The sequence below is a fragment of the Passer domesticus genome, chromosome 6, assembly GCF_036417665.1.
Source record: "Passer domesticus isolate bPasDom1 chromosome 6, bPasDom1.hap1, whole genome shotgun sequence".
In the NCBI taxonomy this organism is placed as follows: domain Eukaryota; kingdom Metazoa; phylum Chordata; class Aves; order Passeriformes; family Passeridae; genus Passer; species Passer domesticus.
This window is the reverse complement of record NC_087479.1, coordinates 1,908,640-1,932,320: the sequence shown is the minus strand read 5'-3', so window position 1 is coordinate 1,932,320 and position 23,681 is coordinate 1,908,640. Positions and strand designations below refer to the sequence as shown.

Below are 23,681 nucleotides of genomic sequence, written 5' to 3'. Positions count from 1 at the left end.
CATCACAAAAATCTTTCCAGATGTGGATTTATGGGAAAAGAGTGGGTTTTTAGGAATTAAAAGTCCTTTTGTTTGTTGTGGTGCCTCTCAGTGGAGGAAGCTGTGCTGAACCATAGCATAAAATGTGTTTTTTCCAGTAAAAGTTGTGTTTTCCTATTAAATACCTGCTTTGAACAGGGAGGTTTGTGCTTCTCCCAGAACATTCTGGGATCCTTTAAAAATCAGAATAAACAAAAAAAAAGTCAGAGTGACAAGAGCAGAGTGACAAGAGCTTGGGGGGAGAGCAGAGTCTCTTGATGTGACATAAAATATAAAATAATCTGTTTTTTCCCCAGGCAATCAGCAGTTGGATGCCATTCATGTGACACAGCTGGAGAGAGACACTGTCCTGGTCTGCCTGGACAGTGAGTAACACAAAAATCCCTTGGATAACTCACCACACTTCGTGCAAAACTTGGGTTGCCACTGTTGTTGATCTGAACTTCACCACGAGTTTGGTTTTTTTCTCCCTGAATTATTAATTTGTGTTGTAATATTTCCAAAAAGAAAATTTGGATAAGTGGGATTTCATTCTGGCTTTTGTAATTCCACATTCCCTCTTGATGTGTGCATCACTCTGTCAGTGTAAAGCCACCCCAAGGGGTACAAAGTTTTCTGTATTTATTTTGAGAGAAAGATGCTCTTGGGTTCAATCTAGCAAATGCTGTAGATGTTAAATTCGGGTATTTCTTTGTGCCTAAAAGATGAAATTTGTATTTTACATTTAAATCCTTTTCAGCAGTGGGTTTTAACGCTGATTTTTCTCTTTCTCGTGAGAATTTGTGAAAATAGTGAATTTACAAGGGAAATTGAAGTCAAGCAAGAAATTGGCTTCTGAGCTGAGCTTTGATTTCTGCATCGAGTCAGTGGGTGAGTGATTTGCTGCTCTGCTGGCCCTCAGGGGTTTAAGAACTCACTGTTGAAAGCCTGACTGGTTTCTGGTCATTTCCATGGCAATGACAACAAAATGTGGGCAGGAAAAAGTGGTTTAGTAATACATAAATCTGTGTTAGTCTTCTGAAAGTTAAGATTTTATTTCAAGTAATAGCACGTCCATTTTTTAATAGTCAGGGAATAATATTTGAATCAAATTGTCAAGCTGCTGACTTTAGACTGGCACAGGTGTTTTTTTAAAACTTGAATTGTAGCTGTCAAACAAGAATTGCTGCTGTAATAAACTCTCAGAATCACAGAATTAAATCACTCAGAGCTGGCAGTTCTGGGCTCTCTCCATCCCTGAATGGAAAACTCCCATTTTCCATCATTCATCTGTTTTGAAGTAGCTGTAATAATTCAGGTGATGTGTCATTTCCAGCAGCCACGGTGCTTTGCTTGGCACTGTTTGTTTTTACACTTCCTGAGGGGTTCTCCAGAGGCACTGGGAAAACAAGGATGCAGGGAATGGGGTGTGATGTGTCCCTCCTTTGCAGTGTGCCTTCAGGACAGCGTGCTGGCCTTCTGGAAGCACGGCATGCAGGGCAAGAGCTTCAAGTCAGATGAAGTAAGTGATCTCCAGTTTAATTCTTCCTGTTCCTTATTTACCACTGGATCTTTTGGCTTCCCTCTCTGATCCCTTGTGCAGGCTGCCCTAGAGCAGAGGCTGGATGGAGTTCCAGAATAAAGCAGGGATTGATTCCAAGGATCTCCTCCATGGATCCACCTTGGGCAGCACCAGAGCCCAGCCAGGGCTGCCCCCAGGATGAACCCAAATGGCCCCAAAATGCACGAGCGCTGCCGGGGTCTCTCCCTGGGCTCAGCTCTGCTCCATGTGCACATTGCAGTTCAGTGTCCAGTTCCAGCTGCAGCCCCTGCAGTCCCACCCTGCTTGTTTTTCTCTCTGCAGCCCACGGGCTTTGTGCTCCTGGGCTGGGATTGGGATCATTTGTCCTTGGTGCCCAGCTGGAGCAGGAATTGTTTTGTGTCCCTGCTCTGTGCACAGAGCTCAGAACTACACACCATCAGAGCCATGCCCTGGTGTGCAGCCCAGCCCCACACACTAAAGCAGCTCAGAATCTGAAAATATAAAAGCTAAAACCTGAGGCATCATCTCTCTTCCCAAGTGAGAATGCTCACATTCCACAATGCTTAACATCAATGTATCCATTTCAGTCCTGTTCTTTGCATTAAATTGTATTTGAATGTTTCTTTCCTTCTAACTCAGACCAATAAATTTCCTTTTGCTGCTGAAATGGATCTGAATATGTGCATTTTTCTGCAGGTGACCCAGGAGATATCTGATGAAACCAGGGTTTTCCGCCTGCTGGGCTCAGACAGGTAATCCCCCTGCAGAAACAGAAACCTTTTGTTTTATTTAAACCAGCTTTTCTAGTTCTCAGCTGGGCCTGGCTTCCAGCCCAGCTCTGTCTGTGGGCACCAAGTGTCAGGGAGAGTGGAGAGATGCTCTGGGCTTGCAGGGTGCCCAGGGCACTTGTGGAAAAGCCTGCTCCTGGTTTGGGATTGTCCTGGTGAGCTGGGAATTACCTTGGGAACAGCCAGTTAAAAACAACCCTGGCTGGTCTGGAAATAGCAAACCAGAACTCACTCAGGTTTTAGTCCGTGATCCAAATCCACACATTTTCCATAAGATCCCTTGCAGCTGCAGAGGTGGGGAGAGGTGCAGCTGTCCCCAGGTTTGCAGGCTGAGCAGAAGCTGCCCCAGGCTCCAGGCTGGACACCTTCACTTGTGGATTCTCAGGCAGAGGGATAAATGTAGGAATGGACAGGGATGAGTCCAGCAATCACTTCAGCCACAGAATTCCACACTGGTGTGGGTTGGAAGGGACCCTGAAGCTCTTCTGTTCCACTCCTGGGCAGGGCCACCTTCCACTAGCCCAGGTGGCTCAGAGCCTTGAACACCTCCTGCTCTTCAGTCCCTGATCCTCTGCTCCCTCATCTGGCCTGGGAACTGCCAAACCCTTTGGTTTGTGTTTTCCATCCCTGTACAAATGGAGCAGGAGTTTTCCTGCCATCCCAGTGAGATGTGGATCCCCTTTTTACCTCGGATCACTCCAGAACTGCTTGGCTGCAGAGGTGAGGATCAGGGACAGAGGCTGTTCAGAGACTTCATTTGGAAACCCTTTGTTTGAGGAAAACAAAAAGCAGACAAGATTAATCCTAAAACCAGCAGGAACTGGTACAGAGGAAAGCTCAGCATTTGGGAGAAGAGTGGGGAGCTCAAAGGCCCAACCACACCAGCTGATGGTCAAGGTCCAGCCATGGTCAGTGTGCCAAGACAGGAACAGAATAATTTTCCAGAGGGGCCCACAGGAACGTGATCCAGCAGGACAAAGGCAGGGATGGGGTTCAGTGATCCCTGTGAGCCCATGAGGTGATAAATATTTAGGAGGGAGGAGAATTGTTGAGGTTGCTTATCAGAAGATGTAGGAGGGATAAACATTTGGGCTGCAGATGATGGGATCATGGAATTACAGAATGGATTGGGTTGGAAGGGACCTTAAAAATTATCCAGTTCCAACCCTTCCACTGTATCTTGAGTGTTTTTATCAGAAGTGATGCTGGAAAATGAGGGAACTGGTTAAAGAATGAAACACCCAAGACATTTTGGGAGAGCCTCTATGTCCAGTCTGTAGAACCCCCTGAGTTTCCTCCTCTGGAGTTGTTCTGTTTCTTTGCCTCTAACTGCGGATCCCGTTTGTGTTTGGTTGCAGAGTGGTTGTGCTGGAGAGCAGGCCCACAGAAAACCCCACAGCTCACAGCAACCTCTACATCCTGGCTGGACATGAGAACAGCTACTGAGCAGCACCCTCCCCAAGCAGCAGAGGGAATTGGCCACGCTGGGACCCAGGAGCTGCAGGGGACCAGGACTTGGCCGCTTCCCGTCTGACACCCGAGCTGTGTTGGGGTTTAGGGTGGAATCAATCCATTTTTGCAGCTGGGAACAGCTGGTTCTGTCTCTTGCCACTGTGTGGTTGGTTATGTCGAGTTTGCTTAATAAAAGCTGAGATAAAGAGCCCTTTACTCGTTAGTTCTAGGGAAACAGAGCCTTGAAACATGTTCTGCAGTAAAGGTGCCATAAACTGTTAAATATTTCCCTTCCCTTGGGTTTTCCTTTTATTCTGTAGATACAGATCTAGTGCTGGCTGTTGCCCTGTTTTATACTGAGTCTTATTCTTAATAAAACAAAGATTTGTGTAGGAAGTGAAAGTATCTGCAGAGCTTTTTGGTTTTAAATCTGCCATTGGGTATGGCTTTGTATAATAGACTATTTAATCCTTATTTATTAATCTGCTGCTAGGATGGGGTAATGTCTAACTTTTAGCAAAGGAAGGTTGCAGAGCAGCTTACTTTTTTTTTTTTTTTTTTTTTTACAATTGTATAAAGATTTGATTATTCTTTTTCCTTGTAGGGATGTAGTGCATTACTGAGGGGTGTGTTACCGTGTTGGGTGATCATGTAAAAAAAATGCAGTTTTGTACAACAAAGTATTTTGTACTGATTTTTCTGCCTGCAGAATTGCCATAAAAGGGATTTTCTTACTTCCTAGACGTAGGGTGTGTGTACACAAAGTAGAATATTGATATCAGACTTGTTGCTCCTGGGTGGCTGTGTACAATATCCATGTGTGTGTGCGTGTGCATGTGTGTGAAGTTGCCTGGCAGTGTGTATATTTTATATATATATTTATACATATATATATAAAAATGTACAAAACATATATGCTTTATTTTCATAAATTAGGGATAAGCCTTGTGACATGAAGTGGAAATTGTAGCAGGTCATCATCCTTAATGAATGAAAGTATCATGTATCCAACTGCCCACGACGTGTGGTTTATTTATGCTGTTGCAGAGGGGAGCCTGGAGCCACAGCTGAGCCTGAGCTGCATTGCAGCTGCTGTGCTTTGGGGATGGCTGCTGCCCCAGCTGTGAGTATAAATAAACATGATAAGAACCAGTATTCTGTATCCAAGCTTTGATCACTTCTTGGTCACCTGCAATTTTTTTTTTCCTTTCTCTTTCTCCATTGAAGAGTCGCATCGGTTCCTTTTGTCTTCCTCATTAATTGAAATTCTTGAGGTACCATTAAATATAGACTGACTCCAGGAGAGCATCTGGTTTTACTACCTCACATTACCCTGCTGGCTTTGATGTGAACACTCCTCGGGCAGGTGCAGATTCCAGTGCTCAGAAACATTGGAATTGAAGGGGTTTTTAATTAAATGCCTGTTCAGCTCCTGAGATCTGCTGCCTAGGAAGGAGAGGCTGGAATTCCCAGGTCATTTGAGCAGAGCAGGAAAGGGGTGTGAGAGCTGGGAGTGCTTTGGTGCTGTGTTGGCATCCGTGATCCATAATTTAACAGGGAGGGAATTGTCTGGGCTCACGTGATGGCTCAGGGAAGGTCCAGAGGGGGAAACAGCCCTGCACACATTCAGCATTATAGCCACTGTCATTCAAAACTAATTCTTGCTGACTTGACATCCAAATCAAGTCAAGCTTTTCAGTTCTGACACTGTGTCAAAGCTTAAAAAGTACTAAGAGTACAGATGAAATTTATAGATCACAGAGCATGAAAAATGTGCTTTAGGGGTGGTCAGCTGGAATTGGCTCAGCAATATTAAAAGCAGGACGTGTGATTTTTGTCTTTTAAAGGAGTTCTCTAGTATTGAAATTACTTCTCCACAGGTAACAGCGACTGGTGATTAACCTCAAATGGTGCCTCTCCTGGTCTTTAAAACAAAAATGAAGGTGAAGTGAAGCACCAGGTGTAGATATTGTAGAGCAAACACTTCTTAATTTACCTCATTCACTACAGAAGGTAATTTCAGCTTCATCTTTGAAAACACTTAAAGAGATCTCTAAAAGACTAGAGAAACCTGTAAATAAAATCTGGATATTTATGGGGAATAACTGGAGTAAATAACTCTTAGGTCATGACACTGTCATGCAGAAATAACAAGCTGAAGGTATTTTTCTTTGACACGAATTGCTGATGTTTTGCTGGATCATAAAGAATAAACTTAGGAAAGTCCTTTTAATCAAACCTTTTTTAGCTGTTGAAGCATTTCTAATGGCATGTTGTGAAATGCTTAGTGCTGGTTTCATAGACAGTGGCATTTTTGGCATGATCTGCAAGATGCTGGTTCCTAGTGTAAAACCTCACTTTTGTTCCCTACCACAGAGCAGATTTGTGTGTTCCAGCCAGCCTCAGTGACTCTGATCAGTATAATTTGTGTTTGACTGTTTAATTTAGTCTGGTATTGTCTGTACCTTTGTTTTTGTGGAATTCAAACCAGGCTTGAGAAAGCCTAACGGGGAGCTTGGGGGTGATCAAGCAAAAGCTTGCTCAGCCCCTCCTTCCTCGCTCAACATTTATCAAAATTTTAATTATTGGATGCACGAGGTCATGTACCCGACTTGAAAGCCTTAAAACAGGCTCCCAGAGCTCTTGGAAGTACAGACAGCATGGGAAGAGCAGTCTGTGGATTAATCTCTTTGGATTTCCTAACCAAATTGCTTGCAAGTGAAAAATACAGCTGGAATTGTGCTGACATCTCTGTAAAGAAGAAAGGTACAACTCATCGGGGAGCCACGGTGTCTCTGGATGGAAAGGACAAGACTGGGAGACTCTGAAATGTGCTTTTTTTTACCTTGTTTAGTCGTTAGGTGTAACTGAGACTCATAACTGCACTCGTTCAGTTTGTGTAACCAGGCTTTGTTCCACGGGAATTTCTGTTGCAGTTCAGTCTATGCCAAATAAACTGCTTTATTTGCTCTGTGCCTGGTGACTCGCTGGGAACAATACCTTGTCAGAGGGCTCTGGGGAGGATCCAGCCAGCTCCAGGATTTGTGGCCACTGTTCCCTGCCCTGCAGCCTGCAGGGAACCAGCAGCAGCTCCCGGGGACAGCACAGGAGGGAGAAGTCACAGCAGCAGGGACAAATTATTCCTGGCCCAGTCACCTGGGAGCACCGAGGAACCACTCAGGAGTTGTTTGGCTGGAAAAGCAGAGGCTGGCTGCCTTGTACCTGGGAAGAGAGCAGGGGCTGGTGGGCTTCAAAGGGCTGCTCGGAGCAGGGAAACACGGCTCAGGATCTAGAGCAGTTTACTCTGTCCTCACACTTCGGCTGTTTGCTGCAGGTGCTGTACCTGTATCCCAGGGATCTCCTGAGGTAGAGGGAAAAGGAGGCTGAAAAAATAATGTCATGAATGTGGCTTTGGACAACACAACTGCCAGTTTCTGGCAGTTATATTTATAAATAAATGTACAGCAGTATTCCTCCTCTGCAGGAGATGGTTAACTCTGGGGGGTCAGTCTCAGCAGCTGGAATATGAGGGCTGTACATCCCTGATGAATGTGGCTTGGGAAGAAAAGTAATTAGTGGATCTTTGTTCTGAGTTGGGAAGCACCTCAGGAAGGGATTGGGGAGGGAGGAGGCATGAGATGGAGTGGGGTGCCCACACTCATATTCAGATCTAATACTGAAAGCAATTACCACCACTAAAGGCCACCTTGGCCAGGGGATGAGGAGAGGGATGAGGATCCAGGGACCCAGGTGGGTGCACCAGGAAAGAGAACAGGATGGTCAGGGATAGAAAACTCGACTGAAGGAAGGGTCTGGCTGCTGGCAGGAGCCCAGGAGACAGAGACCTGAGATACCAGAACCGTGCAGTGGGAAGATGTTCCAGGGAAACCTCCAGTGCCAGAGGGAAGTGCAGAGCCTGTGGAAAGATGTTCCTCTTACAGCCCTGCAGGAAAACGGAGTCTGGAAAGGCAGAGAGGTGTAAAAACAACGTGATCATGGCAGGATGGTTGGAGCTGGGTGGTCTTTAAGGTCCCTTCCGACCCAGTCCATGAGTGCTTCTGTGACTCCACGAACGCGGCGCTGCGGGGCATGAAGCCCGGGGGACCGTGAGGCGCGGAGTCGGTGCATGTCCCCGGCAGAGGCCATGGGGATCCCCGCTGTCCCTCCCTCCGCCGGGACCGCCCCGGCCGTGGCGGTGTCCCCGGGGCGGCTCCGGGGGCCGTGCCCGCCGGGGAGGCTCCCCCGCCCGGGGCCCGCCCCGGCCCCGCGCTGAGGCGGCGGCGGAGCGCGGCGGGGCCGCCCGGCCATGGAGCGCTACGAGAAGCTGGGCAAGGTCGGGGAGGGCTCCTACGGCGTCGTCTTCAAGTGCCGCAACAAGGACACGGGGCAGATTGTGGCCATCAAGAAGTTCCTGGAGTCCGAGGAGGACCCGGTGATCCGGAAGATCGCCCTGAGGGAGATCCGCATGCTCAAGGTGGGCGGGCGCGGCGGGACGGAGCCTGAGGGAGCTGCCGGGGACGGTCGTGAGGGGCCGGGTGTGAGGGCAGCCATGAAGGGACATCGTGAGGCTGCAAGGAGTACAGCGAGGAGGGGACGGAATGTCTTGAGGGGACGGGGCGTCGTGAGGGGACGGGGTGTGAGGAATCCATGAAGGGACATCGTGAGGCTGCAAGGAGTACAGCGAGGAGGGGACGGAATGTCTTGAGGGGACGGGGCGTCGTGAGGGGACGGGGTGTGAGGACAGCCTTGAAGAGACGGGGCATGAGGGCATCTGTGAGGTGATGGGGAAAGCAGAGGGGCGGGTGTGAAGGAGCACCATGAATTTCCCGGGTCAGTCAGTTCCTCTGGGAGAAGCCGGTGCCAGGGAATGGCGGGTGATGCTGGCCAGCCCAGGCGGGAGCCGGCGGGAGCTGAGGCACGGCCATGAGCAGCGCAGGAGCCGGCTCCTCTGCAGGTGCCGCAGCGCAGCCACGGTGTGCCCTGCACAGAGCAGTGAGCCCAGCTCTGTCCCCTCGGAGCAGCCATGTCCTGGCCGCTGTGGGCACAGCTCTGCCCTGGCGTGTGTCACAGACCCCCAGGAGATTCCCCAGAATAGCTGGAACCACTATAAAACAAATGGGCAAAAAGGTTGGGCAGCATGAGGGGGGGGACAGCCAGGGGACACAGCTCCCCCTGCTCCACTATTGATAAATCTGCCCCAGCTCCTTCAAACGCCGTTTCTGAGCTGCTGGTTGTGCAGGATTGAATGCCAGGGGCTGTGCAGGGTCGGGTATTCCACATGAAGTGACAGCAGAACTGGCACCAGTGAGACTTGTCCTTGCTGATCCTCTCCTGACCTCTCTGTGAGTGCTCATCCTCACACAGAAATGGGTTACTCCTTCAGAAATGGGATACTCCTTCAGAAATGGGCTACTCCTTCAGCCTCTGGCTTTATTTCCCCATGAAATAAAAGCACAGGAGCATCTGCAGTGAGTCACACCCCAGGTCTATCCAGCATGCGGAAATGAGGAGAAATCTGGGAGAAAAGAGAGGATTGGGTAAAGGTTTCCTTCCGCACTCCCAGCTCCTGGGCAAGGACTCTGCAGCAAAGGCTGTGCCTGTTGCTTCATCCATCTGCAGACTTTTGGGACTCTGTCCCATCTCTTTGGAGCTCCTGTGTTCATTCGGTCTCCATAGTGTCCTGAGGCTTTAGGAATGTGTTGTGTGAAAAAAAAAAATTCCTTTTCTTTGTTACAAACTTGCTGCTGGGTGATGGCACACAGTACCCTCAGCTTTGTGTTCCAAGAAATGGGAAGTGTCACCTTTGCACTTTTTCCAGGGTGCTCATGATTTGCACACCTGCTAGGATTAGCAAAACAATCATCTAGGAAAAAGCATAATTATTTTTCTGTTACATTTTGGAAGAAGCAGCCAAAGTTTTCTCCTATCCAAAGCAAACACAGGACATGTAGCTATATTATTTCAGTGAATAATGCTAGATTTACGTTAAGATTTAAATGATGTTAAACATCTGAAAAGGAAAATAATCATGGCAGAAGTCCCTTGTAAAGCAGCTGGGAGCTGCATCATCCTTAAGGATGCAAAGCTACTGCAGCCAGGCACAGCAGGATCTGTGTGGATCACTGTTGACTTTAACAAGTGCAGACCTGCTTGACTCTTTTCAGCTTTTTCTCTGCAAATAGTGACTGTTTGTGTACTTGTTGTTGAGGCACTTCCTTCCTTAGGCAGCTCCTGTTTGTCAGAGATGGAGTGAGATTGTGTTTCATCAATAGAAAATTATGGGCCTGATAAATCATTTTTCTACCCAGTGAACACCTTGCAGACCAAGGGACTTTTGTGGCCAGGAGCCAAGGGACGTGGAGTGGGAGTTTGCAGAATCTTGAAACCATAGAATCCCAGGAGGGTTTGGGTTGGAAGGAATTCCAAAGCTCATCCCATCCCACCCCTGCCATGGCAGGGACACCTCCCACCATCCCAGGCTGCTCCCAGCCCTGCCCAGCCTGGCCTTGGGCACTGCCAGGGATCCAGGGGCAGCCACAGCTGCTCTGGGCACCTGTGCCAGGGCCTGCCCACCCTCCTAGCCAGGAATTCCTTCCCAATATCCAAGGAAAAGGGGGACATTGGGGCTGCCCAGTGCCAGAGGGCAGGGCTGAACCCGGGCAGAGCTTGTTGCCCACCCACTGAGGTCAGCTCCTGAAATAAGTACAAAATAAGAGGCTGAGCTGCAGCTGAGCTGTGCTTGTAGAAAGGGTTCAGCTTAGGGAACTGTGACCCTGCAGGACAAACCTGTGCCGCACACCTTCACCCTGTGCAGCTCCTGACCAGCCCACCCCTGTGTGTTGCAGCAACTCAAGCACCCCAACCTGGTGAGGCTGCTGGAGGTGTTCCGGAGGAAGCGGCGGCTGCACCTGGTGTTCGAGTACTGCGAGCACACCGTGCTGCAGGAGCTGCACAAGCACCCCCGCGGGTGAGTGCCCCTCTCCCGGAGCTCCGAGCGCGGCTGCCCGTGCTGCTGCCCGCGGCTTGCCAGGGGAATGTCATTAATCACAGCAGAGGTTTCTCAGCCCGGTGCCCGGCACTGGCTCTGTGGTTTGGCACAGGAGCGGCGTGGGAGCCGCGTTCCCGCACGGCCCCGCTCGCCACGGAGACGGGAGAGCCGAGTGAGCATTTGGGAGAGCTCTGCTGCCGGGGAGAGCGAACCGCGGCTGGGGAGAGCTTTCCTGCTCCTTCCACGGCTCCCGTCACCCAAACACAGAATCGGGGACTTGCAGAATCATTTCGGTTGGAAAAGCTTCCTGGACCATCGAGTCCGGCTGTTAATGCAGCACTGCCCTGTTCACCACTAAACAATTGTCCCCAGGTGCCACACCCACACTTTTGAACGCTTTGAGTGAGGAGTAATTCCTAAGAGCTGTGCCTGCACCTCTCTGCAGAACTCCTCTTCAAACAGGTGCTTGCACCAAGTGTGAGCTGCACACGGGGCTTGTTCTGTCCACACCTTGTAAACTCCCTAATTATCCAGGTGCCTTGGTGCTGGGAAATGCTAAGCACAAGGCCATGAATCGTTCCACAGGCCTGGGGCTGTGAATTTGCCTGCAGCACGGGGGGTTGAGTAAACAAGAGCTTGTTATTCACTCCCCTTCTCCTCGGTGAGGAACACCGGGGAGAAAGGAGCGTGTGACAAAGCTGACAGCTTCGTGAGCTGCCCAGCAGCCTTTGAACCTTTTCCCTGGAATCTGAAGAGGGGATGGATAACTCTCCTGAAGGAAGTGCTTCCCAATTGCTGACTGTTCATCAGAGCAACTCCAGTGTCAAGGAACATGTAACATCTGGCCGGTGGTCAAGTCATTCGTGGTCAGGTTAAGATGGGTGGGCACGTGCTGCTTCCAGCTCATTTGACCAACTCCATCCCCTTTTCAAGCTGTCATAGCAGCACTCCCATCATTTTGGGATGTTTCTGGAAGGAATCTCTACTCACAGTGTCAGCACAGTGTCACTGACCCACTGACAGCACAAAGTGAGAGCCAAGCTTGAAAGAAAAACTCAGGCTTGCATTGTTTTGGTTTAGTTTAGGGTAGTTTTTTTCTTTATTATGAATCAGAGGCTTTTCAGCACTAAACATGTGAAATAAAAGTTTGTTTGATTTGGAAAATGCCAAGATTGTCACTTCTGCCTTTCCTGGGGTTGTTGAAGATCATTACAGACAGCCAAGGAAGTTCAAGAACTGTTGCCCAGTAACTGAAAGAAAGGAGAGGGGGCTGGGAAGTGTTTGCTGGCTGTGGGAGGGAAGGAGGGGATCCAAACCACAGCAGAGCTGTGTACTCTGGTCTGAGCACCCTTCCCTGGCCCATTTTTCACCTCTCCACTCTGCCATGGCAGCATTCCATGTATCTGTACCATGGATACTCCAGCAGTTCCAGCCTGAGAGGTGCTGAGGCAGAAATTCCTGCTGGCACTTCAGGACTGCCAGCAATCCCAGGACAGGGCCTGAGATGGGCTCACTTTGCTGTGTGTCACAGTGGCAGCCCGTGCTGGCTGTGACAGTGGTGCCAGACATAAATCCTGGTTGCACTGACTGGCTTTGGAGATGTTTCCTGACTTCCCTGATGGTTTTGCTCAGAGATCCCTGTACAATGTCAGCACTCATTTCCCCTGAAATAGTGAATTCATTATTAATGGCCAAAATAAAACTCTGTTTTTTTCCAACAGGGTGCCAGAGTACCTGGTGAAGAGCATAACCTGGCAGACCCTGCAGGCTGTGAACTTCTGCCATAAACACAATGTGAGTCCCCTGAGCTGCACCAATGATTGCTGGAACGTGGCCTTGGAGGAGAGAGGGGGGTTCTGCTGGCATTTTCCTGATTCCAGAGCTTTCATGGGATGGAGTCAGGTGGAATCTCCTGTTTTGAACAGGAAACACATCTGAAATATTGGTGTATACCCACACCAGCTGTCACACAGGCCCCTTGGCTTGGCTGTCAGGGAATGATTTGCTCTAATGACCTTAGACAAGCCTCCAGGAGGAATGGGAGTGATCCTTGTGTGATTCCCTGGGCCCTGCACTACTGCTGCCCTTCAGGAACCTGCCCTACCACCTCATCAGCTGGGACCTGAGCAAACTGCTGCTGATTGCACAGAAAGTCCTTCACTTGACTGGCATGGGGTTGAATTATGGCACCAGTGAAAAAGATTTCAAAACTTAGACACAGTAAACCCTTTTTACTCCCTCTGCTCTCTGGTGGGAGACACGAGCTCTGTGCATGTCAGACACGTCAGTGGGAACATTTTAAGAAGAAGGAGCCTTTTGGAGAAGTTTCTTAGGCAAACTTGGCTCTAATTGTTTTTGTTCATCTGCCAACATTTGATATTTAAGAGTGGGGCAGGAGATGGCCCTGGAGTGGGTGTTTTGTCTTTGCTGAGAGAATTACGTCCAGTTGAGCCACAGGAACTTGGCCACAGGTCTCTCCTGCTTCCAAGATTTGTTGGTTTGAGTCTTTTTTCTGTTCCCCTGCTCACTCTGGAAGATTTAGTGGAGTTTGAGAGCAGAGGGAACAATGAGATGCTGCAGCCTGAGCTGCTGTAGATCACAGGTAATGAGGTTTTATGCAGCTGCCCTTTTTGTGGTTTAATAAGCAGCATTTCAGTCCTCAGGAGGAGGCACAATAATTTACCACCAGCTTGGCAAGGAAAGTCCAAGGTGTTTGCTCTGAGGTGATGATGGGAGAGGGACAACGTGAGTGAGACCCCAGTGAGTTGAGTAGAACAAAAGAAATAAAGGTTAGTTGGATCAGTAGAAATTCTTTGCCAAGCCTAAATTCAGTTGTGAAGGACAAGGTCACCTCTAAAGAATCACAGAATTGCTGATATTGGAAGGGGGCTCTGGAGATCTAATCTAACCCTTCCAGTCAGTCTGGCTCAGCTGGAACAGGCTGTTCAGAAACTTTTCCAGTCAGGATTTCAGTATCTCCAAGGCTGGAGTCTCCACAGACTCTGTGGACAACCTGTTTGGGTGTCTGGCTGTGCCATCAGTAAAAAAGATAAAATAGATTGGTCAGGTTTAAATGGAATTTAAATGGGTGTTCAGTTTGTGCCCATGGTCTGTGTCCTTTCAGTGCACCACCAAGAACAGCCTGGCTCAGTCTCCTTTACTCCTTCCCATCAGGTGTTTCATGCACATTGAAGAGTTTCACCTGGAGCCTTTCCTTGGTGGTCCCAGCTCCCTCATCCTCTCCTTGGATGTCAGACACCCCAGTCCTGTAAATTCCAGTGGCACTGGAGTCACAGTCCTCTCTGGAGGGTCCCAAGAAGGACACAGCTCTGGATGTGTCTCACCTGTGGTGGGCAGAGCTCTTGCTGAGCTTTGGCAGCAAAACCATTTGGCAGGAGCTTCCCAGGGGGTTCAGGGAGCTGCTTCCGTGCTGCCCAGGGGATACAGAGCTGGGAGCCTGCACAGTGCCTCTCCCCAGGGGTGCGCTACAGACAGGTCATTGTCCTGCTGCCCAGAAATCATTCCAGCTTCCCTCTCAGCAGGAAGAACTGCCTGGCACAGTGGGCTGTGGCTGAATTTATCTGAGGGCCAGGTTAAACACTTCTAACCTTGCTTCTTCTTCCAGTGCATCCACCGGGATGTGAAGCCAGAGAACATCCTGATAACAAAGCACTCGGTCATCAAGCTCTGTGACTTCGGATTTGCTCGCATACTGAGTGAGTGCTGAATTCACCTACCCTCTTTATGTGCTGGCAGTGTGGGGTGAGCCATGCCAACCCTCACTTGTCTGTGTCTGATGCACTGCAGATCCTCCTGTATGGTAGCTGTGTGCTTTCCCAGGGAAGCTCTGCTGAAGGCTGGGTAGAGATTCCCAAACCGTGCAGGGAGGGAGCCCAGACACCGCGGTGACATCTGTAAACAAACTGAGCTCCCTGCTGGGGGAGATGGGAGTCGGCCTTGGGCGTCTCGGGGCTGCCCAGCCGCTGTTTGTGCAGGGCTGGAGACACAGCTGGAGCTCCCTGGCAGGAAAAGCCCCTCTGGCTGCCTCTGCAAACAATGGCTTCACATTTTCCGTTGTAAATAAACCCCCTAATAATCTGGGGTTTTTTAGCTCCTCTTCAGACAAATCACATGGGTTCTGAGAACTGCCCACTGGTTGCTGCAGGGCCCTGCTGTGGAGCTCTGCATATTTTCATTTGGAGGAAAACACGGTCTTGATTTTTACCAGATCCTCAGTGTTTCCAAAGCTGGGTTCTGCTGGTGGCCCGTGACTCACCCAGTGACTCCTGCAGCTCTGGCCTGCCCAGGAGGTGCCCCAAAATGTACCAAGTGACCATGGCTCCTCTGCGTGGCTCTGATCCCGCGTTCCTGTGTTGGTGTCTCTCTCCAGCTGGTCCCAGTGACTACTACACGGACTACGTGGCCACCAGGTGGTACCGCTGCCCGGAGCTGCTGGTGGGGGACACCCAGTACGGCCCCGCCGTGGACGTGTGGGCCATCGGCTGCGTGTTCGCCGAGCTGCTCTCGGGGCTGCCCCTGTGGCCGGGCAGGTCGGACGCGGACCAGCTGTACCTGATCCGCAGGACCCTGGGTGAGTGGCCCCGGCACACACAGCCCCGCAGCGCTGGGGCTTGCCCGGGAGCGATCCCTCCGTGCTGGGAATGGGGAGTGGCCAGGGGGGAATTCACCCAGCGCATCTCTCCCTTTAGAGGTGCTGCTTTATTTGAGGGGCTCATGTCCTTAAGAGGGAGCTGGGTGTTCCTGGCATTGTGTACATGTGCTAGCAGGCTTGAGAATCGGGATCACTGCCTGCAGACTGCCTGGAACCGTCCCTCCACTCTCCTCGCCCTCTGGGAAGCTGGGTCTGGTGCAGGGCAGATTAGGAAAGATGTGGGATGTGTTTGGTGACCACTGGATGCCACCCCTGCTGGGGTGGGGGAGCACAGCAACTTCAGCTGTCTCCACATGGGCAAAAACATGAGGTGCCTGTATCAGAAAGGACCAGGGAAGTTTTGCATAAAGGTTTACAAGATCCAGGTGGTTTTCAGGGTTTGGTACCAAACACAGTGGTCTGTGAACAGCTGGATTCAATTCATCCCAGCTTTGGAGGTCTCAGAAGTGTTGTCAGAGCCTGTTAATGGCTGTGTGCCTGGGAAGGGGAGTGTGGACTTCACAGCTTGTCTGTTCCACGTGTTTCTTGTTGTTCATCAATTAATTTAGGAGCCACTCCGTATTTGTTTGTTAAATAAAAGAGCCATTATCCCCCATAACACTTAAAATAATCCAGTCCCATTGATTCTTTTCAGTTTTGGTGTGTAACATCTGATTTCTTGGGTGACAACGAACAACCCCCCACTTTTCACTGAATTTTGTTGGAATGAAGAGAGAGTTGTAATTTTAACCGAGCAGTTTATAAAACTACAAAGGTGACTAATGGCTTTAAACAGAGAAGCTCCTTAGCTAGAAAAATAGTTCATCACTGATTGCTCGATCCTCCAGAATTCATTAATGCCAGTGTTAGGCAGATATAATTTACTTTTAATGACAGGGTTTCAGCCAGAGGAGATTCCCATTGATTGTTGGGTCCAGGTGCTGGAGTGAGGCAGTGCTCACAGAGCAGAGCTCCTTGATTGAAGCTGTGCCATTATGGGCTTGGCATTGTACTGGCTCCTTTGCTATGGATTTGATTTTAACATTTTCCTCGCTCTGGGGTGCTCTGAGCTTCAAAAACTCCGCCTTGGGGAAAAGCTGCAGCAGGTTCAGGTGGGGCTGTGTTCCAGCTCTGTCCTGTACAGCACCCTCAGGAGTGTCCAAAGAGAATTTCACCCAAAAGGAGTTAAATTCTCCTGAAGCTGGAACACTTGTGGCCCTGCCTTTCCTTCAGCACAGTCACGCGGGTGTGGGCTCACTGATGGCCTAAATGGACATTAATTGTCACAAAAGAACATTGCCTTGGCTCACTTGGTGGTATTCCACCTCTTCAGATGCTGTCTTGGATGGCATCAGCCTTGTTAGAGGATACAGCCATGTTCAATGCAGGCACTGTAAAATTATGTAAATTACTCCTTTTTTCTTTTTTAAATTCTTGGTCGAAGGGGATCTCATTCCCAGGCACCAGCAAGTGTTCAGCACCAACCAGTTCTTCAGTGGGGTAAGAATTCCAGACCCAGAGAGCATGGTAAGAGCTGCCTCCAGCTGCACTTCCCTCCCTTCCCTGTCCTTTGCTGTGCAGTGTTTTGTCCCTATCCAGAAGCTTTGTCCTCTGCTTTGCCAGTGTGCACCAGAATATTATTTGGAGGTGGCTGAACCTCTCATGACATTTTAACTTACAGCCTGTGTAAAAGCAGTCCAAAAATGTTTAATCTCTGCTGCTCTGCCCTATTTCTGTGGCACATCCTCAGTGCTGCCAGGCCTCTGAGCACATGGAGTGATGGAGGCATTTTGTGAGGAACAGGTCATGTTCCTGTGGAAAGCTGGGTTTTGGTACCCTGATGAATGAAAAGTTTGCTAATATGAGTCCATTCACTGTTTTTTTTTCCCTGCAGGAGCCATTGGAAGTGAAATTCCCCAATGTTTCATACTCTGCACTGGCTCTCATGAAGGTGAGGAAACTCCAGGTTGTGGAGGAACCCAGCACTGGGATAAACAAATCATCTGGTGTGAGAGTCTGGGACTGAGTTATCAGAGATTCACTGAAAAACAGACCTGGTTTGCTGCCCCATGGGATTGCAGCTGTTCTTTGAGCCACAATTCCTACTACAGTTGTGAATTCTCCATCCCTGGCAGTGCCCAAGGCCAGGCTGAACAGGGCTTGGAGCAGCCTGGGACAGGGGAAGGTGTCCCTGCCCAGGTTAAGAGGTTGGAACAAGATAATCTTTAAGGACCCTTCCAACCCAAACCATTCCATGATTAATTCTTGTCATTGTTGGATAATTAGCTGCTCCTCAAGCTTCATGCTGACTCTGAAAAGCCACTCTTAGAATCCATTAAAAAATTACTAACATGTGTACCTGTGGGAATACTCGTTGGCTGTGGGGAGCAGCTGGAATTGTGCAGGGCTGTGTAAGGAGTGTTTGTGTGTGATCCTCCATCTTTTGGAAGGGCTGCCTTCGGATGGACCCTGCGGAGAGGCAGAGCTGTGAGCAGCTGCTGCAGCACCCCTACTTTGACAGCTTCAGGGAGGCAGCAGAGCTGGGCAGAGAACACGAGAAGGGCGCTCGCAGGCCAGCCAGGCTGCCTCGGAAGCACATGCCAGGGGTAAGCTTTCCATGTGTTTAATATTCCACCCTCAGGAGGGGCTGTTCTGCTGGCTCCCAGGGTGGGCTGTGCTGGCAGGTGAGGGTGTTGGGCTGCTCTTGGTTCTGTCCTGAGGAGAAAACAACCCCCTGGCTAAAGAGTAACTCCGTACAAACTGGATTTTGCACTGCGGCTCCATGGGGCACTGGGGATAAACAGCTCAGCCCTGGCACAGTAGGGTTCATCCAGGAAAGGGCATTCCTGACAAAGAGCAGCAGGAGGGCTGGACAAACTGGACACACTCACATGGCTGGTTCAATTTTGAGTACTTGGGTGCTTTTTAATCCTGAATTGTGGAGATGGAATAACCACCACTTCTGTTTGTAACAGTTCCACGTGTTACCCCACACACTGGGTGTTTCTGCAGCTGGAGCTGCCAAGCAAATGTCTCCCTGCTGCTCTGGCTTTTCCAGATGCCATCCCAAGTCCCCAAATCCAGCCTCACAATGCAACTCATTCCACAGTTCTGTATTCCCCATGGCAGCTCTAAGGCTGAGCTGGGAGCAAGTAGGGAAATTGAAGGTGAGGGATGGAGAACTGCTACAGGGTGTCAATTCTAGGTCAGACTGATTGGCCTCTTCCATTTCTACGATCTTGGATATTTTTCTTGCCTAATGGAATTTTTTTAATGAGTCCAGTCATAAAACCCCAGCATCTTAGCTTGGAAAGTAGAGGATTACAGTAGGAATGGTTTTATAGCTCATATTCCATGTGAAAATTGATTCCATGTGTGCTTTATTCCCATTCCAAACAAATCCACATGGTGTAACTTTTCCTTTAGTTACAGCACCTGCCTCAGCTGACCTGCAGCAAAGTTCTCCCAGCTTTGGACAGCAAGAAGAACTGCTGCAAAACAAGGAAATCAAAGTACCACTTCCCAAACATCTGACCAGGTGGCAGATGAAAATTCAGTTCTTCAAAGTCATCCAGGATTTATAGATGGAGGATACACAGTGGAAAACTCAATTACTAAAAGTTATGGCATGCACAGAGTGATCTGTCCTCTACTCTGGGTCACTGTTGGAGAGGAAGTGATGCAGAAAGAACTCCAAGCTCATCTTAGTGTTCTGTATACAAAGGCAAATGCATTCTGTTTTATTTCCTGATTGCCTCCTGGTTCAGGATTACCCCAACCCAGTGCTCACAGTATGAAATTTAAAACTCTGTCCCTGCATTTCAGATTGGCAGGAGAACTCCACCTTGCCACATACACGGGTCCCTCCTGCTTCAGGCTGGGCTGAGCCCCTGCTGTGAAGGGCTGGCAGATTGTGCTGCAGCCCAGGCTGGGAGGGCTCAGCTCCAGAGCTGCCCCGGGCTCCACAGGCACCAGGAGAACAGAGCAACATCCCTGCTGTTTCTTTAGTCTTTCCAGAGCTTCTCCTGCAAGTTTCATCCTTGAACTCTGCTTCTGACAAGAGTGAGGGCACTTGCTTGTAATTACAAAAATTAATAACTAATCATGAATATAATTTATAACAATGGCCAGACACAGGCAGGAATTCTACCTAAGTGTTTGTATTAGAACAACTGGGGTTCGTGGAATCTCAGAATATAATATTGTAATGGTTTTGAATAAAAGAAATGTAGCTTTTTTTTTCCAATTTACTAGAGGTGTTTTGCTATATAAAACTTTACTATGGGCAAGAACATCCTCTTTTTACTGACACTTAGAGCAAACATGTTTTGTCAATACCTTTTGTGTTCCACAGCAGTAAAAGCCCTTTCAGTGGGACAGATGCCATGTCCTGTGTGTGCCTGTTGGCCTTCTGTTTCCTTGCACATGGAAAACCATCTCTGAGACAGCACCATGCATCTGACTGCTTGGAGTTGCTGCCTTCTGCCCTTCCCTAGCCCAGAACCTGGGATTTGGGTGAAAATGCTGTCCCTGAGGATGAGCCGTTCCCACTGTGCTGGCACCGGTGAGGCTTCACTGCCAATCCTGGGGCAGTTCTGAGTCTCACAACAAAGGCATTGAGGGGCTGGACTGGGTCCAGGGAAGGGCACAGAGCTGGGAAGGGGCTGGAGAATTCCTGAGGGAGCTGGGAAGGGGCTGGAGAATTCCTGAGGGATTTGGGAAGGGGCTGAGCCTGGAGCAAAGGAGGCTCAGGGGCCCTTGTGGCTCTGCACAGCTCCTGCCAGGAGGGGACAGCCGGGGGGTCGGGCTGTGCTCCAGGGAACAGGGACAGGAGCAGAGGGAATGGCCTCAGGCTGGGCCAGGAGAGGTTTAGGCTGGATATTAGGGAAAATATTTTCATGGAAAGGTTTGTCCAGCCCTGGCAGAGCTGCCCAGGACAGTGCTGGACTCACCATCTCTGCAGGGATTTAAAAGCCTCCTGGATGTGGCACTTGGGGACAGGGGTCACTGGTGACCTTGGCAGTGCTGGGGGAACCCCTGGACTCCCATGATCTCAGAGGACTTTTCCAACCTCAGCAATTCCCAATGACTCTTATTTATCAGGAGGGATGAGATGCAACTGCAGGGCTGCACAGAACTGCTGCAGTCCATCAGCACACAGCAAAAACGTGCTCAAGGCTGTCCCAGAGCTGCTGCTCCTGCTCAGAGCCACGTCCCTTCAGCAGCTCAGTGCTCCTGAGGGGCTGACCCTGCCTGCCTGCAGATCATTCATCCAGACAAAACTCCAAGTGTGAAGAACACAAAAAGACCCAGAACCTCTTTTATTAATCAGCACCCACCTACTGGGTGAGATTCTCCCAGAGGGAACAGCACCAACACCAGGCACCAACCACACACACCAACATTCCCCCCACTGCCACTCTGCTTCTGTGCAATGAAATACTGAAAACTTCTGACTGAGGTATTCAGAGCTTCCTAGAAAAACAGGAAACAGATGCCTACGTGCAGAGGCCTGCCCTGTCTGTTATTGATCCACCACTGAGTTTAAGCTTAATAAAAATGAATTGCGTGATTTCTTCAAAGGTCACACACACCTTTGAGGCTGGACTGGGAGAGCTGGGCTTACTGCAAGTACAGTGGTGTCTACTTCATAAACTTCATACTGCATAAACTTCATTTATGCAACACAAAATAAATCCTAGGAAATCACATATATCTCAGTTATGTGCTGCTGTGTTTATTCCAAATCCAGCTCCAGCTCCAGGTTGGGCAGCGCCTGCTGAAGGACACGGAAGGTTTTTTCTTTCTCTTTGATCCCAGGAAGGTCACTCAGATACAAATATTCCAGGTTCCTGTAAATATTCAAAAAGAAAACGGGCAACTACTATTGAATTGCTGACAGAGAAATTGGGGAAATTATTTTGCTGCAGTTGTTTTGAGTATTTTAAATGGTGACTGGAATTTTTGGTATTTTAAGTGGTAGTTTCTGAAGTGGGTGCTGGGTTTTTAGCTGCAGTATCCAACTGCAATCCTGTTCCTAGCACCCAGGTCTGTCCCAGATCCTGGGGCACGAGAGGTGTGACAGGAAGCTGTGAGGCGGAGAAGCACTGAAAGCTGCAGGACACAGCTCTGTGTCAAACAGAGCTGCTGCAGGAGAGGCTCAGGAGCAGCACCAAGCTGATCATGAATTAATTGTCCTCAAGCCACCCCAGCACCCCACAGCCCTGACACAGCCGGAGTGCAGCACAATCCCAGTCCCAGCTGGGAGCTGTGGAAGCACGCAGCGCCTCACGTACGTCAGCTTGTGGAGTGCAAGGATGCCTTTGTCTGTGACATTCCCACAGGAAATGATCTTCAGCTGCTGCAGGCTCTTCTGCAGGTTGCTGGTGTCGCCGAGCCTCTGCAGACACTGGTCCTGGATGTACATGCACTTCTCCAGCCTGATGTCCGTCACGTGCTCCAGGCCATCTGCACGGGCACAAGTGAGGATCTGCTCCCAACCCCAGGCTAAATGCTCAATTTAACAACTGCCCCTAACACCACCCAGCAACACATTCCTTTATGAAGCGGGGCTGTAACACACAGTGAATCTCCAAAACCCTTTGTGGTACTTCAGGTTTAGGAAAACCTCGGGGTTTGAATTGTTTTGGTAAGATTGCAAGAGCTTTGAAATGGGCAAGTAACAAAAAACCCACACCATTTTGGGTAATGAACAATGACTCTGAAATAAAAAGTGCTAAGGTCAGACATTCAGGGTCCCTTGCTATGAAATAAATAATACAGCCTGTTCCCATTTTGTTTGCGGGTATTTAAAGACCACCTGAAACATTTGTTTAATCTCTTAGTTTTAAGAGAATGCTTTTTATTTGTCTTTAGACAAATAAAGACAAAAGACATCATAAATGCCTGGAGAATGAGCAGAATTACAACTTCAGAGACACCAAAATCATCCCTTGGCGCAGAAGAAAAATAATATTTATAGTGCTTTTTGCTATGAACACATAAAAATTTGTGGCACTTCCTTAGTGCTACGGCCACTTTGGGTAAAAGCTGAAATTCCCAATGCCTTTGCACTTTACACCACACCTCCAGCAAAACCCTGGGGACTCATACATATTTGCAAAGGGGGAAAAACCCCACAAATTATTTATCAGTATGACAGCATCACCCCTATTTTGATGCAGCTAAAAAGAAACCCATCGAGAACAGTCACGCGTGTACATTACCCAGATAGTCAAAGCCTCTGTACATGATGCAGGAGTCGGTGGCGTTGATGGCCTCGATCTTGTACCGGCCCAGGGGCCCCGTGGGGAGCCCGTTGTAGTCCTGCTGCCACTTGGGCGAGCCCTGGTACCTGACCAGGGCCCCGCAGCGCAGCAGCCACTCCGAGGCCGCGCGGTCCGGCCCCACGGCCCGGATGCGCTCGTGGTCCACCCTGCGGGACACAGAGAGCACCCACAGCCATGCCGCCCGCGGTTAAAAGGCGTTTTGTCTGCTTTCGTGCACGGTCCGAGGAGTAGGGACGGGATTTACTAGGAATGGGTTATGGGTCGGTTTTGGGTCGTGCGGTTCTCAGCCTGTCCTGAGGTTTTTTAGCTTAAGGGGCAGACTCTTTTTAGTTAAAAAAAACAATACAAACACAACTGGACTTAATTCTGTTTCCTTCCATGTCTTGTAGGGAAAGAAAACTGTGCTACTGCTTAAGGTGAGTTTTGGGGTCAAAGAAGAGCAGGATCGAGGAATGGGATCCATGTGGCCAGCTCGTCTCGGCCATTCCACCTTCCACACCTCCCTCTGGAAGGTCACGGCTTTGGAAGGGGAAGCAGATATGGAATGACCCCTTGTCAACACCCAACGTGCAATCTGGGGAGAAAGAGGAGCATTAATGGCAGAAAACGTTGTCTGCGGCGTAGGGACTCGATTGTTCCGCTTCACAAACAGCGCAGAGAATTTGAGGCATCTGAAAGTTAATTATTAACCAGCGACTCACTCTTACTTGTTGAACACGGCATTCAGCCATCCCCAGAAGGCTCTACAACCGCCCGGCGGCAGCGGCGGCTTCCTCACGAGCGTCCCCAACGCCATCATCAGCTCCCTGCAGTCGGCAGAGGGGAAAGGAAGGCGCTATTGCAGCGCCAGCAGCAGCACGGCAAGGGGAGGCCGCGCCGCTTCAGGGCCCGAGCGGGGCGGTGAGCCCGGCGCGGCCCGCGGCGGCAGGGGGCCGTCACCGCCCCCGGGCTG

General features: G+C 49.7%; 3 protein-coding genes across 8 annotated transcripts in view; 2 read left to right on the top strand and 1 right to left on the bottom strand.

The window, feature by feature from the left end:
* MAP4K5 (mitogen-activated protein kinase kinase kinase kinase 5) overlaps positions 1-6,776 on the top strand; it is a 62,881-nt gene extending 56,105 nt beyond the window's left edge. For all 3 annotated transcript variants that reach the window (XM_064422807.1, XM_064422808.1, XM_064422809.1), the window contains 5 exons: positions 336-404; positions 817-909; positions 1,470-1,540; positions 2,258-2,313; positions 3,708-6,776. In XM_064422807.1, coding sequence (XP_064278877.1) covers positions 336-404; positions 817-909; positions 1,470-1,540; positions 2,258-2,313; positions 3,708-3,795 — 377 coding nt within the window. In that variant the 3' untranslated portion in view covers positions 3,796-6,776. The remainder of the gene's footprint in view (positions 1-335; positions 405-816; positions 910-1,469; positions 1,541-2,257; positions 2,314-3,707) is intronic.
* A 1,237-nt stretch (positions 6,777-8,013) lies between these two features.
* CDKL1 (cyclin dependent kinase like 1) lies at positions 8,014-23,442 on the top strand. Of its 4 annotated transcripts, XM_064422805.1 has the most exons (10): positions 8,017-8,275; positions 10,647-10,768; positions 12,511-12,583; positions 14,415-14,505; positions 15,180-15,380; positions 16,885-16,967; positions 17,335-17,391; positions 17,891-18,046; positions 23,119-23,145; positions 23,242-23,442. In XM_064422805.1, the coding sequence occupies exons 1-10, from the start codon at positions 8,108-8,110 to the stop codon at positions 23,275-23,277; spliced, it is 1,014 nt and encodes a 337-aa protein (XP_064278875.1). In that variant the 5' UTR covers positions 8,017-8,107; the 3' UTR covers positions 23,278-23,442. The 4 variants fall into 4 exon arrangements, with proteins under 4 accessions (XP_064278872.1, XP_064278871.1, XP_064278875.1 ...); XM_064422802.1 differs by having other exon boundaries at positions 8,014-8,275; positions 16,885-16,940; positions 23,119-23,442; XM_064422801.1 differs by having other exon boundaries at positions 8,016-8,275; positions 23,119-23,442.
* Positions 20,732-23,576, bottom strand: DMAC2L (distal membrane arm assembly component 2 like). The gene is made up of 4 exons (XM_064422806.1): positions 23,437-23,576; positions 22,667-22,875; positions 21,737-21,908; positions 20,732-21,292 (listed from the first exon to the last, which is right to left on the bottom strand). Exons 1-4 carry the CDS (start codon positions 23,526-23,528, stop codon positions 21,178-21,180), a joined length of 588 nt encoding a protein of 195 aa, XP_064278876.1. The 5' UTR covers positions 23,529-23,576; the 3' UTR covers positions 20,732-21,177.
* Between the last annotated feature and the right edge of the window lie 105 nt (positions 23,577-23,681).

Excerpts from the sequence above, each read along its gene's own strand:
- CDKL1 (XM_064422801.1), top strand. The coding sequence starts at position 8,108 with ATGGAGCGCTACGAGAAGCTGGGCAAGGTCGGGGAGGGCTCCTACGGC. Across the intron at positions 17,392-17,890 it reads CTGCACTGGCTCTCATGAAG|GGCTGCCTTCGGATGGACCC; the intron begins GTGAGGAAACTC and ends ATCTTTTGGAAG. Across the intron at positions 18,047-23,118 it reads CTCGGAAGCACATGCCAGGG|GGAAAGAAAACTGTGCTACT; the intron begins GTAAGCTTTCCA and ends CATGTCTTGTAG.
- DMAC2L (XM_064422806.1), bottom strand. The coding sequence starts at position 23,528 with ATGATGGCGTTGGGGACGCTCGTGAGGAAGCCGCCGCTGCCGCCGGGC. Across the intron at positions 22,876-23,436 it reads CTGAATGCCGTGTTCAACAA|GGTGGACCACGAGCGCATCC; the intron begins GTAAGAGTGAGT and ends TGTGTCCCGCAG. Across the intron at positions 21,293-21,736 it reads CTTGCACTCCACAAGCTGAC|GAACCTGGAATATTTGTATC; the intron begins GTACGTGAGGCG and ends GAATATTTACAG.